This window comes from Coturnix japonica, chromosome Z (genome assembly GCF_054131305.1).
Source record: "Coturnix japonica strain WE chromosome Z, WE-NBRP24, whole genome shotgun sequence".
NCBI lineage: Eukaryota > Metazoa > Chordata > Aves > Galliformes > Phasianidae > Coturnix > Coturnix japonica.
This window is the reverse complement of record NC_140702.1, coordinates 42630218-42643912: the sequence shown is the minus strand read 5'-3', so window position 1 is coordinate 42643912 and position 13695 is coordinate 42630218. Positions and strand designations below refer to the sequence as shown.

At 35.6% G+C, this 13695-nt stretch overlaps 1 protein-coding gene across 18 annotated transcripts in view; it reads left to right on the top strand.

Moving 5' to 3' along the window:
• The window catches only part of CNTLN (centlein), a 177211-nt gene that overhangs the window by 113478 nt on the left and 50038 nt on the right, over window positions 1-13695 (top strand). For 16 of the 18 annotated variants that reach the window (XR_014939173.1, XM_085528301.1, XM_085528300.1 and 13 more), the window contains 3 exons: window positions 1180-1354; window positions 5766-5859; window positions 6550-6773. Coding sequence is in view for 15 of the 18 variants with exons in the window: in XM_085528301.1 (XP_085384427.1) it covers window positions 1180-1354; window positions 5766-5859; window positions 6550-6773 (493 nt within the window). In the remaining 3 variants the exon portion in view is untranslated. The remainder of the gene's footprint in view (window positions 1-1179; window positions 1355-5765; window positions 5860-6549; window positions 6774-13695) is intronic. The other 2 variants (XR_014939174.1, XR_014939175.1) reach the window with 1 other exon arrangement.

Genomic DNA, 13695 nt, shown 5'->3' with positions numbered 1-13695 from the left:
TGCCATGTAATTTGTCTCTTGCTAACATTAATACCAGGCTTTTTTGTTTTTCTGTTTATTTGCAATTAATTGTACCCATAAATTCCTTTTGATATACGAATATTAGGAAATTTGTGACATAAAAAAGTGAGCATTTCTGAAGGAGCTATTTCAAGGTGTCATGCTCAACAGTAACTTTGAATTTCTAAATTTTGTTTTCTGAGTTAACTGTTATTCAAAGAATTCCAATGAGAAAGTCATGCACACATTTACAAACATATCTCTGCTACTTCATAGATTACATTGGTATAAACTCTTCTGAATTTCAGGCCCTCTTTCTAGTTAAGTACCATCCATCTCTAAGTCATTGATTTTTTGATGATGAAGTTTTATTTGAACTCAGTTGTACCTCTTTAAATGTCTTGGTTTAAAAAGTAACAAAATTGCTGTAGTCGAGAGTTTCCCTCACAAATGTTTTGCACAAATGGTGATAAAGAACCACTGATGATACAGATGGTAATATTTCAAGATTTACGTTTCATAGTAGACTTAACTGACTTAGAAAATAAATTACTATCTGGGGCAAGGCTGTAAAAAACTGGCATTGATATTTAAACATCAAATCATAAATTCAAAGAAAAAAAAATGAAAAATTTGAAGGTTTTACATCTAGTTCCTCTCTGTGGCATGCAATTTGTGTGTCGTGAATACTAAATTCTGTAGAATTTAAAAGCGCTACAAAATGGAGATCAGAAATTTCACAGAAGTGTTTGAGCTCATCCCCATCAACATAAATTGAAACAAATTGTTACTACATATAGTGCATTTGTTTGACTTCTTATCAAGGTTGGAAATGCTGAGGAAACTGTATGTATGAGCCTTTTACAGACAAGAAGCACTATTAAGCAGTTTTTCAAGTGTGTCACTTTTGTGGATGAAGTCTGAGAACTCTACTCATATACTAAAATTCCATTTGACAGAAAGGACTTTGAGAGCTGACAGAAGACAATTTCAGAAATTTCTTATTTACTATACTTGTAAATGTCTGTTGAATAAGTCAAAATTGTTTGGGTTTTATAGTACTTCTTTCTTGCATGTAGTATTTTCTGTGTGTTTGCTTATTGGCAGTTTGGAACTTTTAAAAAGAATTGCTAATGTTTAACTTTGTTTTCTTTTGTTTTCCCTCATGTGCTGTTTTAGTGACTCTGAAATACCAGCTTCTGAGAGTCTGGAAGCAGTGACTATGAAGATAGTGCAAGATATTGATCTGTTACCAGACAAAAATAAACAACAGGGAAAAAAGCAAATACAAGATGGTAAAAAGCCCTGCAACACTTCACATTTGGAAGGCAAAAGCCAGCACTTCAAGAAAGTGGTATATGTGTTTTGTTCTCTAGTGCAGTGTCTTGAAATTTAATAGTAAAAATTACAACTGCTGTTCTCCTTTTAGTTAATTTGACTTTTGTTATTAGCTGGGAAGAAACTATTTTTTTAGGTATTCAATGGGTATAGCTTTGTTATTATTTAGAATATTATCTGAACAATCAGTGTGCAAGGCATTTCAAGGATACATTGGAATGCAAAAGCTGTTTGAAAAATTTAAACCTACTGTAGACTAGTCCTACTGTCTCACAGTCCTGACAATGAATGACACAGACTTTCCATTTAACTATTTCTCATTCAAATAAACCATAGAATTTATCTGAGTGACACTGTCCGTAGCAAAGAGAATCCCCATTTGCCCTCTAGTAAAATGATGTGTTGGCTTGTCAAGCATTACTGCTTTTCAGTTCACTTGTTGTGTGCAGAAAGTGATATGTCCATCTTGGCTTGTTTTGGCTCTAGCTCTGTCCAGATGATTCTGTCAAGAGAATAGTATGCTTTTAGCTTTTACTTAGCGCATTTACATTCATTATGGAGATTTGAACCACTTGTCTTATTCCTAACATCCAAGTACTGTTTTTCCCAGAATGGGAATAGCTGATTGTTTCTCAGGTCTTTGGATATTCCATACTAACCATAATAGATGACTCATTTTTGGACTTTTGAGTGATGTCTACACTACTTTTCCCCTCCTGTGTTTGCCCAGATAAATCAACTTACATCATGGGGTTTAAAACACAAGCAGACACTGATAGTTCTTTGGTTAGAAAACAGCACTAAAGCACTAAGTAACTTGCTGCTGCTTGAAAACTGCCTTGAAATTCTGTTATGTACAGTGAATTAATAAAGAGTTTGAAAATAGATTTCCTTTTCTTCCTCTCTAAAATTTTAAAATAAGTACAAATTTTCTGTTTTTTTTATGTTTTGATTTTGTGTTTCTACTGGGAGATCCATTGTTGTCACATACAATCTGGAAGAAGGAAAATTTCTCTGTAAGTGTTTTGGTATGGAATACGCAGTGTGAGCAGATGCACATAATATTTGTGGAACTCTTGACAGTGTGTGCTGTTCCCATTATCTCCTGCCATTCCTTACTGAGGATATATAAGACTAGGTATACAGCTGACTCTGGACTTCTAGACTGACTGTCTTTCCTTTTTGCCTGCATTGCACTTGTTCTGTTTCAACTGGAAACAATAAACAGAAATACTCTGATACATTTACTTAGCAGGCTAGGGAATTTTGATCATTCATAGGAAGTAGGAATGCTAAGTAGGTGTACATGCTTCACTGGAAGTTCACCTGAAAACATGTCTTATTGTGAAAGTATACATGATGGCATTGCAAAACGGTTCAGCAGTTTTCGTGTTCTTTGCAGTATAGCAGGCTTTACCGGTATTGCAAACAGCAAAAATAACAAAAATCTTAAGAAAGTCTTGAGGGGGACACTCCAGTGGCATAGTGGTGTTCTCACACAAAGAGAGGCCAGAAAAGCATCAGATGCAAAATCTGGTAAATCTTGGAATCAGAGAATTGTACAGGTTGGAAGGTACCTCTGGAGATTATCAAGTCCAACTCCCCTGCTAATGTAGGTTCCCTACAGTAGGTCATACAGGGTAGTGTCTAGACAGGTCTTAAATATCTCCACAGTCTCTCTGGGCAGCCTGTTTCAGTGCTCTATCACCCTCACCTGTTTCAGTGCTCTATCACCCTCACAGTAAAGGAGATCTTCCCCATGCTTGTAAGGATTACTGCACCCAGTCTCTAGTTTTTTCACTGTGTGACACTGAAAAGTATCTAGCCTCTTCAACTTCTCTCCTACACTGAATTAGTTATAACCAGTGATGAGGTCTCCTCTCAGTGTTCCTTTCTCCGGATTTAACAGTCCCAAGTCTCTAAGCCTTTCCTCATATAGGGATTGCTCTAGGATTCTTATCATCTTTATGGCCTTTTAGTGGTGTCTCTCTAGAAGTTCGCTGTCTTTCTTTAACTGAGGCTGGACACGGTATTACACGTGTGACCTCAGCAGGACAAAGGAGAGGGGCAGAATCACCTCTCTTGACTAGCTGTGACTCCTCTTTGCAAAGCACCCCAGGATACCTCTTGCTTTCTTGACTTACGGTACAGTGCTGTCTCATGACCAGCCTCTATCTCTTAGGACCCCAAAATCTTCCACAGATTATTTCCAGTAAGTCATAGAATCATATAATGGCCTTGGTTGAAAAGGACCTCAAAGACTGTTTCGTTTCAACCCCCTGCTATGTGCAGGGTCACCAACCAGCAGACCAAGCTGCCCAGGGCTACATCCAGCCTGGCCTCTAGGGAAGAGGCATCCACAACCTCCTTGGGCAACCTGTTCTAGTGTGTCAGCACTCTCTACGTGAAAAACTTTCTTCTAATATCTAACCTGAATGTCCCCTGATTCAGTTTAAGACCATTCCCCTTGTCCTGTCACTATCCACCCTTGTAAACAGCTGTTGCCCCTCCTGTATTTGTGCTCCCTTCAAGTACTGGAAGGCTACAACGAGGTCTCTCCAAAGCCTTCTCTTCTCCAAACTAGACAAACCCAGTTCCCTCAACCTTTCTTCATAGGAAAGGTACTCCAGCCCTCCGATCATCTTAGTGGCCCTTCTCTGGACCTATCTTTCTTGTGCTGGTGGTCCCCAGCCTGGACATGGTAACCCAGATGGAGCCTTACAAGAGCTGAGTGGAGAGATTATCCCATAGCCTGTACTGGTGCATATAGCTCCTGAGCTACGTCTGTTGTACGTCTGTTGTTGGAGATGAGATCATTTATGACACAAAGACTTTCTCGGTTTTGCCCCATTTATTGTAAATGCAAAACACCCTCTGTGGAATCAAGACTCTCTACTCTCATATTTAGCAGGTCTATATGGCATAGTGTGGAGATATCTGTCTTTTTCCCGCCACCATTAATGGTTTGCCCATCGTTGGCTGAGAACTCAGTTCTGTGTGATATATGATCACCGTCTCAAACCAGCACTGGTCATCTCATTATGTCATCAGGGGTCCTCTGGCCATACTGATGGGGAGTTAGTACCAGTTTCTGTAGTTGTTTCTTAAACATGAGAAAGAAATATATTTGATTAAGAGCATTCCCCAGAGAGATAGACCATTAAGAGCTTAGCCTCCTTTAATTTGTGTTTTATTTCACACCTGAAAAATTGGCGATGTGTGTCTTTTTTTCTTTTTTTTTGCACATTCTATTTTGATGTTCATCAAATTGTGTCGTGATTGTACAAGCCTAGAATTCATGACTGAGATAACCTGGAAAGTCATTTTTTTGTTGTTGTTCAGAGGAATTAATAGGTTATCCATTCTTGTTTACCACTGAAGAAATTTAAGGAATCTTGGAATCATAGAATCCTTAGAGTTAGAAGGGGCCTTTACAGTCATCTAGTCCAACTCCCCTGCAGTAAGGAGGGACAGCACAGCTAAATCAGGTTGCCCAGGGTCTTATCCTGCCTTGCCTTGAAAATTTTCAGAGACGGGGCATCAACCACATCTTTCTGCACTCTTATTTCAGTGCCTCAGCACCCTCACTGTATTTTATTGTTTTTATCTAACCTAAATCTGCCCTCTTTGAGATTGAATTTAAGGAATGTGTGTTGTAGTTATGAATGTTTCCAGAAATATATTGTATAATATCACACAGAAATTAAGTGGATTAATTAAAAAATTGGATAAACTTTGCAGAATTCAAGAACAAATTTATTTAAAAATATACTGAGCATTTAAGAGCTATGGAACTTGCACACTGAGTTTAGAGTAAACCATCATTTTTTGTCACCGTCAAGCTTAGACGTTCTGGAAATAGCTGATTTTTATAATGGAGAATATTCAAAATGCATGCAACTAATTTTTTTGGAACTGTATAAACATAGGATTGGATTTGTAAGTTTGTATATATTCATGTCCCTTCCAGTGAAGACTCTGATCTTCTTCTAGAAATAATAACAGCACTAATCCTTTCTTTGGATGCATTTCAATGTACTGAAAGAAAAGGATACTGTAGGCTTTCAGATAACACATGCTATCTTTTTCCATATGAATAAATTCATCAGTTGTCTAAAAAAAAAGTACTTCTAGACATTAACAAACACTCAGTTTTTCTCCATCGGGATTCTTGGGGAAGAATTATGATCTAACTGTAGCAACTGATTATTTTTTCTACATCTGATAAACAGACAGAAATCTGTACTCTTTGTTGACTGGTGTTGGAAGGCTGATACTAACTGTAATTGTAATTTGGGATTTTTTTGTGTTTTTGATAATAATTTTTTGCTGTTTTAATTCAAACCAGAAAACTTTGGAGTTGTGTTGTTTGTAAGTCGTAAGTGTTGTTTGTAGTGTTAAGATCAATGCTTCTGTTTTTTATTCAGAGCCATTCACAGGAAAAAGACCTAGAAAAGTTACGGGCCAAGAAGAGGAAGATCCAGTGTGTCATAACAGCTTATCCATCATTTGTAAGGAAAGGTAGGAATATTGTATATTTTTGGGAAGTTCATAAATAATCTTGACAAAGATTCCTGCCATGTTTTTTGAAATTTCTTCCACTATGTTACTGAAGCTGAGTTTATCAGCAGGATTTACTTGTTTAAATTTGCAGGAGTGTATTTCTAAAGATTTAAATCATTATTTTAAAAGGAAACGATCTTTCAGAAAGTGTCTGTTAAACAACATCTTTTATCTCAATTAAGATATTTTCAATTTTCACTAACTCCTTTCAATTGAATCTATTGATTAAAGTATAGCTTTTCACTGTGTTTTGCTCTAGCTTGCCCTTTGTGTCCAGCACAGCCATGGAAAATATTGAACTGTATTTTGGCTCAAACTTAAAAAAAAAAAATAAAAAAATAGACCTTGTCAACAAATAGTGAAGTCTTTATTTCTGGTATTATCATTCAGAGACTAGAGCCATTTAACTTTCAAGTCCTTGTGGAATTTGCAGAGTTAGCACTTTAGAAAAAGAACATCAAGCATTTATTTGTATCTGAATTAATTTCTCAGTTCACCTACTGAGAAATATTGAATATGGTATCCTAGAAAAAAAAAAAATTACCAGCTAGAATAGTGTTTTGAAGGGCTAGAGAAAAGCCAAAAATCATCCTATCTATCATGGTTTAGTATCTGTGTCGGTTTAGTAACATGCCGTTTTCTGTTTAGTGAGCAGAACGAAAAGCAGAAACATCATTTTCCAGGAACAAGGCTATTCTGTTACTCTACTTAAAGAAACAATTAAGTCGTTGCAGCAGCAGATAGGTGTTTTACTGAATGAAAAAAAGGCAGCAGTATCTTCTGTGAAGGAATTTAAAGAAACAAATGAAAAACTAACAACTCAGCTACGTTTGGCTGATCAGAGACTTCAAAGTAGTAAACTGACCGTACAGGTAAAGTGAATTTCATTATGGTGTCTTAAGATATTAAGTTTAATTCTGTTATTATTTTGTGGAATTTTGGTAACATTGCTTGTTTCTTAATTCACAAAGTGTTACAAAATAGCATTTTATGTATGAGATTCTGAGTTGTTTAATACGTGCAAATGGTACTGAGTTCTTATATACTTTATTTCCTTATTATTTTACTTATACTTTATTAATCCAATTCATTAGCCCTTCTGGATACGACATGTTGATGATACGACACTTTGATACTCTACCTGAATTCTGATAGTGAAGAAGATTTCTGTTTCATCATGTGGTCTGGGAACTTTTGTGAGAATTTGATACCCATGAACTAGGACCCACTATTCTATCTGTCATTTCTGGAGAAATCTTGTCTTCATATTCCCTAACAGAAGAATAGCTAATGCAACTCTTGGCTAATGGCTAATGCAAACTCCTCTGGAGTTTTCTTCCAGAGGAAACTCTAACCAATTCCGTGTCTGCTTAAACCTAGCTCTCTCTGTCAAGGCAGAAAGCTACAGATGGTGATTTATGAAGACAGAGACTGAGAAACTATTTGTTTAACAGTCCCAAAAATGACGGCTTCTTTCTTTACTTCGGTCTTCATTTCTAGTTAATCCTTTCCCATACTATCATTCCTTTTCCCCATTCTCATTTTTATATATGTATTTTGTGTTAATCTATATGCAGCACCTCAGCTGGAATTCTTCTCTACTTGTACTGTAGTGATTGGCCTGCCCTTTATAGAGCTGAATCAACAAACACTTTTGCAGTAATTGTCTCCTGTTGGTCACACACATATCCTGCTTCCAGAATTATTGTGCTACAACAGATGGACTTGCTGGAAGGAGGCAGACATAAAAAAGAAATCAAATCCCCTCCCCCTCAAACTTCTCTCCATTTCTCTCTTTGCACAGAAGGCAGAAACAGTATCAGGAGCAGCACTTTTCACTTTCTTAGTGCTGTGGAACTGCTAATTTCTAGAGAAGGAAAAATCTCATTTGTGTTCCTCATTTTGCATAACCGTATATGTGTAATGAATTCTTCAAAAATAGTCTTGAAGATCATTGGGACCAATGGAGATCTGCTTGTCCGGCAGACAGTACAATAATGTGAAGTTTCGTGTACAGTACAAACTTCACAGCGAGTCATATATGTAATTGAGTTATAATATTGTACTTGCTCAGGCGTCTTCTTGATTTGCCGTCCTGGAAGACTACCACTCAGGTGTCTGTAGGAGAGCAGTGTGAGAAATAAAATTGTCACAGGTTAACCGAAAAAAAAAAAAAATCTACCAGTGTCTGTGACAGGGGGCGCGAGTCCAGCCTCAAAGTGGGGCCCCGCAGGGGCCCTAGGCCGAAGGAACAGGGAAAAGTTAATTAGGGAAAAAGAAAACAGCAGCAACAATCTAAGGAGGCACACTTATTTACTAAATACTATATCGAAATACAGGATAACACAATATAATACAATATAATTGAAATTAGGCTAATGAATCAAGCAAAGTAGGAGAGAGAATGAGTCTCAAAACCGAGAGGCCTACTGTAACTCTAGGCGAAACGGTGAAGGCTCCCACAGGCTCTCCTGGGTGCCAGAACTCAAAAGATGTCAGTCCAGCCTGGGAGTGAGATAATATAGTGTCCCGGTCCCGTGACTTATCTCTGACCGTGATGTTCTCTGGGATATGTAGTCTTCTTCTGTAAGTTGCACATTCGGTAAAATTATTCATGCTTTATATGATGTTATGATGTGGAATACTGATAGCAAAATTACAAAATTATTAAATTACAAAATTATTAAACCATGACAAAAATTAAAGAGGAAAAAAAAATAGGAAAGGTGATTATCAAAAAACTATTTTTTTTTAAAAAAGGCAGAATTTGCACCACGATAAGTATCGCTGTGATGTAAAAGATTGACTTAAAGTGAAACAGTATGGTCTTCGAAACCAATTTTATTTGGCTGTGTTCTTTTGGAAAGTTTCAAAAGAAAGAAAAGATGGGTCTGTAGTCTATTTCAAGGGTGGTGCATCCTAAGCAAAAATAAATAGATGGTGTTGCAGGTACTCAAGGAAAAATCTTTATTATGCATGCACTTTTTTTTCCTTCTCAGCAACCAATTCAAATTCCCTTTCTTATAACTAATTACTCTTCAGGTGCCATACTAGTGCTACCAAGTGGGAAATTTAAAGCAGAGGCTTAGGCTACTTGCCAAGTGAAAATTACAGAGGTAAAAACCTACACAGTCACTGCAGGGCACATGCATGTTTTAGAGAGAGAACAGTGATTTCAGACAGATGAAATGATTGTAAAGCAGATATCTGTGTTTCTTTTTAGTGTCATAAGAAATATTACATAGAAGTTTTAAGTTCTGGCAGCAGAAATGATATTTTTAAAAACACATTTTCCAAGAGTAATGTTCTCATCGTTATTTCTTGTAAGTGCTCCTGATAACTTTAGATTCTGGAATTGTCTTGCACAAATAGAAGGGGAAAAAGAAACAAACCAAAGGAACTAGTCACTGACAAGTAAACAATTTAGGCAATGTCTGGGTTCAGGGAGATTTGTACACACCTTATCAGAATCAAACAAACAAGCATCCACGTTTAAAGTTCATAATTAATCTTGCTCTTGAGTAATTTTTTATCAGTGGCAATGTAGTAATGCTTGGCTAAGATAAGTGTAGCATTTTGCAACTATAAACACTAATACCATGGACTTGAACAAGATGTCATGTGACCTGAATTTAGCTAAGAAAATGAATCCATTAGGAGGCAAGGGCAGATGTTCATGCACTCAGTTCTTCGTTATAATCCCCAGAGAATCTAATGCTAGAAGATCAGCTCTGGATTTAAGATTTAAATGTTCCAGATGTTCATTCTGAGACATTTTACAGTTGATACAACCTAAGAGCTGTCTGACATCTGTTGATTTTCTGAATATATGTACATACACCGTTCTGTGTATTTTTCTTGAAGATGTGCACGCAGATACATGTTTACATCTGTTTTTCTGTTTCTCAGACTTAGGAATGCTATATTTCAAGTTCTTTTTTTTTGTTTGTTTCTTTTTTTGTTTAGCCTTACAGACTCTGCAGAAATGTAGACTTCTTGCTTTGTTTTATTTCTGCAAAAGCAATTCTATGCATATTTCTGCAAAATGACTTTCAAGTGTCTGCACATGTAAGAATCAAAGCTTACATTCTCCAAGGATTCACATCAACACTGAGTCAAGACCGTCTGTTCAGAAGTACAGTAGTTACATTTTGCAATCAGTGTATAGAAATCACAGCTGGAGCCGATACTTAATGTAGAAGCAAAGGGATTTAGCATTTCCTTGGTTTCTTAGTAAAGCAGCAGCTAAGAATTGTTGGAAAAAATCCACAATTTTTTTTTTCTTTTCAATAAGATTTATTTCCCTGTTTCTTCACTTCTATCATAAAATGACCAATTTTTTATTTTTTTTTTAAAGTGTATTTATTGCTTATAGCAGAGTAGTGCTAATTAATTTTATGCAGTCATTTAACACTCTTGTCACAAAAGTTCAGACTAAATATATTGAATACAAAAGGAAGACCATATACAGGTTGCCATTAGTACTGATTAGTGAGAGGCATTAGGCCTCTCACAGGTCTTTGCTGAAAAGTACCATAGGATCTTTTACAGTTCTCAGTCTTTCTCAGATGATGGCGCAGAAAAGATATTCCTTAGCAGGATGCCATAGGCATTTACCAAGTGCCTATATAAGACTCCTTCACTAGAAAACCTGGATCTTGAAGGACAGGAATGAGTCAACTAGTCAGCCTCTGGCAGGTCCTTTGGAGAAGACAAAGTCAAGCCTTAAGTAAAAATTTTCACATGCATTCTTGTGGATATGCAATTATGCTGATTTGGTGTTTTAGAAGCATCCGTATGTTTCAGCTGCAGCTCAGCCAAGGGATTTTTTGTTGAAAGCATTATAAAAATCTCTCCAAAATTTATTTTGGCTGTTGAATTTTTTGTTTTCTTTGAATTTTGAGGGAACGTATCTTCCTCCCAAGTTCTTACTAAGCTTTTTTAATGCAGTTTTTTGCTCTTAAGACACGTTGATCTGATAAATTATCTCAAGCACAGATGGGTGTAATCAGAAGGAGAAAAGGGCTAGAGAAAGCGTGTTTATCTTTAAAGTATTTTTTTTTTGTGTTCTTTTGACTATTGTTTACTGCACATTCTGTCAGAGAACAGCTCAGGATACAGCACTGCAGCTTCACTCTCATGGTATTCAAATATGAGTAATAACCAATTTAGTATTATTCAATTATACTTAAACAAAAGAAAATTGATGATGAATTAAGATGTTTGATGAATTACTTACTTAACTACTGTTCGTATAAAGTTCTCGAACACTGGAATAGGCTCCCCAGGGAGGCGGTTGAGTCACCGTCCCTGGATGTGTTTAAGAGCCATTTGGATGTGGTGCTGAGATATATGATTTAGCAGAGGGTTATTAGAGTTAGGGTACTATGGTTAGGCTGAGGTTGGACTTGATGATCTTTGAGGTCTTTTCCAACCTGAGTAATTCTATGATTCTATGATTCTCACTACCATTTAAGTTTTCATGAATAGATTTTCACTCTTTATATTTGTTGCTTGTTTCTGAAGCACCTTTTGCGTGTCTGTATTTTCCTTAAATTTTAGGAATTTCTAAATTTTAGGAATGTGCTTGAAAGTACAAACTAATTTAAATATATATTTATATTTTATTTATATAAATTTATATAATATTTATATATATATATATATAGTAGTAAGTCTAAACTGCTTTTGGAACTTCCTCACTCTTGTTCAAATCAGTTTTTAGAAAATGTAAGTTTTGACAGCTTTTGGTGGCTTTTTAAGTAAATGTTGTCCAGTTAGACATTCTCAAATACATGCCCATTTCTTAGTAAAAAAAACCAACACTTTCACATGTGTCCTGCTTACAGCATTTTGAGTCCTCTTTAATGAAAGTACAGTTTCATTATTTCCCTGATAATTATCCTGATGATAATTTGCTAAACAAGAAAATTTGCAGTTTAATACTGTTCTTCAGTTTTAGAAGATAGGTGAATTGAGAAACATAAAAAAAAAAAAAAAAAAAAAAAAAGTTTAATATTTGTGTTTTTAAATTAAATTCATATGAAAGCTTATTTATTGTCATTTATTTCTGAGTTAAATTATCTTTTTTTTTTTCCTCCAGTGGCTTAAAAAGTTACTTTTCATGATGTGCTTTGGTCCATACAGAATGTCCAAATGCTACAAATAATTTACAATTTTGAACTTTTTAAGTGAACTATAAATGGTAATTTTTACAGATATGCTGTGGAGGAGCTTACAGTGATACCAGTACTATACGTTGCAGTTCTGACTTGCTATTTCTCCCTTTGCTTCTGTAGAATTGTAGATTATCCCTTCCTGACTACTGCATTAAAGCAGGATATATTGCCTGTGCTTTCTAGTGTCTGTAAATATAATCTAATGATGTGGGCCAGTGTGAAATTGCTGTCTTCTCAAAACTTACTTGGATATCATTGCTAAGTTTTTTTTTATTCTGAGGCTGTACTGCTGTTATGATTTTGCATGATTGTGTAGAAGAAATCCCACTGATGCCACAGAAAGCACTTCAAAACCCCAAACAAACCCCAATTTATATATCCTTAGGAGAAAGCCACTCTTTCCGGTCTCACAACAGTGTTCCAGATTTAAACAATACTGCCTATAGGTGGAAGAAAAATATCTGTAATGTATGTCAGACTTTAATTTTATAGAATTTAGATTCAAGATCTTAGCCTAACCCATAGTTTTTGAAGGCTTATAATTGAATTCATAGAGAAGAGTAGACTCATACATAATAAATTAAGAGTGACATTAGGATTTGCTAGAGTTTTTCTGAGCCTAATAAATTGAAAATCAGGCTAGAATGTCAGATTTATAATGCTGTGTGATTCTGTGAGACTAGGATTTATTTCTTCCAATTCCTAGTCCAAATTTCTACTGGGAGGGAAGCATGACAGACTTGATGATCCTTGTGGGTCCCTTCCAACTCATGATATTCTGTGATTCTATGATTCTGTGATTGGCTAGTTAAATATATTTGTTCAAATTTTCAGTTACTAAGTGGAGAATTCTCTGTATTACTTTCCCTCCGATAAACTACCGAGTCAGCATTGCCGTTAGTATGAAACAGTTACCAACGTTCGTCTCTATCAGGGAAGTTGACTTAGAAACAAAATGAAAAATTGTCAAATGTTAAACAATGAGTGTGGCTGCAGTTTTAAAATGTGTGTACAGCAAGAGGTATTTTTGTTGTTTGTTGCACTGAAAATGTAGAGTATTTTCAGGTTGGTTCCTTTAAAGAACTACTCTGTGAAATATGTTTATTGAGAAACTGTGCTTCCACTACAAAACAAAATTAAAGCAAAATACCTTTTACATTTCTATTGATCTCCAAAGAAAAATTACAATAAACCTTTTGAATTATTGACGAACAGCAGTTGAAGTACATTGCACGTAGGAAATGTGTCTCGTTCATAAATTAAAGAGAACAGTTGGCATGAACTGGAACTATGAAAGTTGTGTTATATTGCTGTCAAAATGAAATAGCGTAGAGATAGGTAAATTCTAGAAGAATGTACTGTAAAAAGAAATTGTGGAGACTACAAGAAGTTCTTAGAATTCACTTAAAATCAATACATATTTACCATAGCATATAGAAATTCTAAAAATCATGTTTCCATAATAAAAGAATAGATCTGTATCACAAGGATTAGCATGTTCTTGCCATGTTACAAAGATAGATAGTATACATATTTGTAACCCCATTTAATCTATTTATATCTGATAGTATAATGTGCTAGCATATATTTTTATGAGCATTACAGTAAACACTAG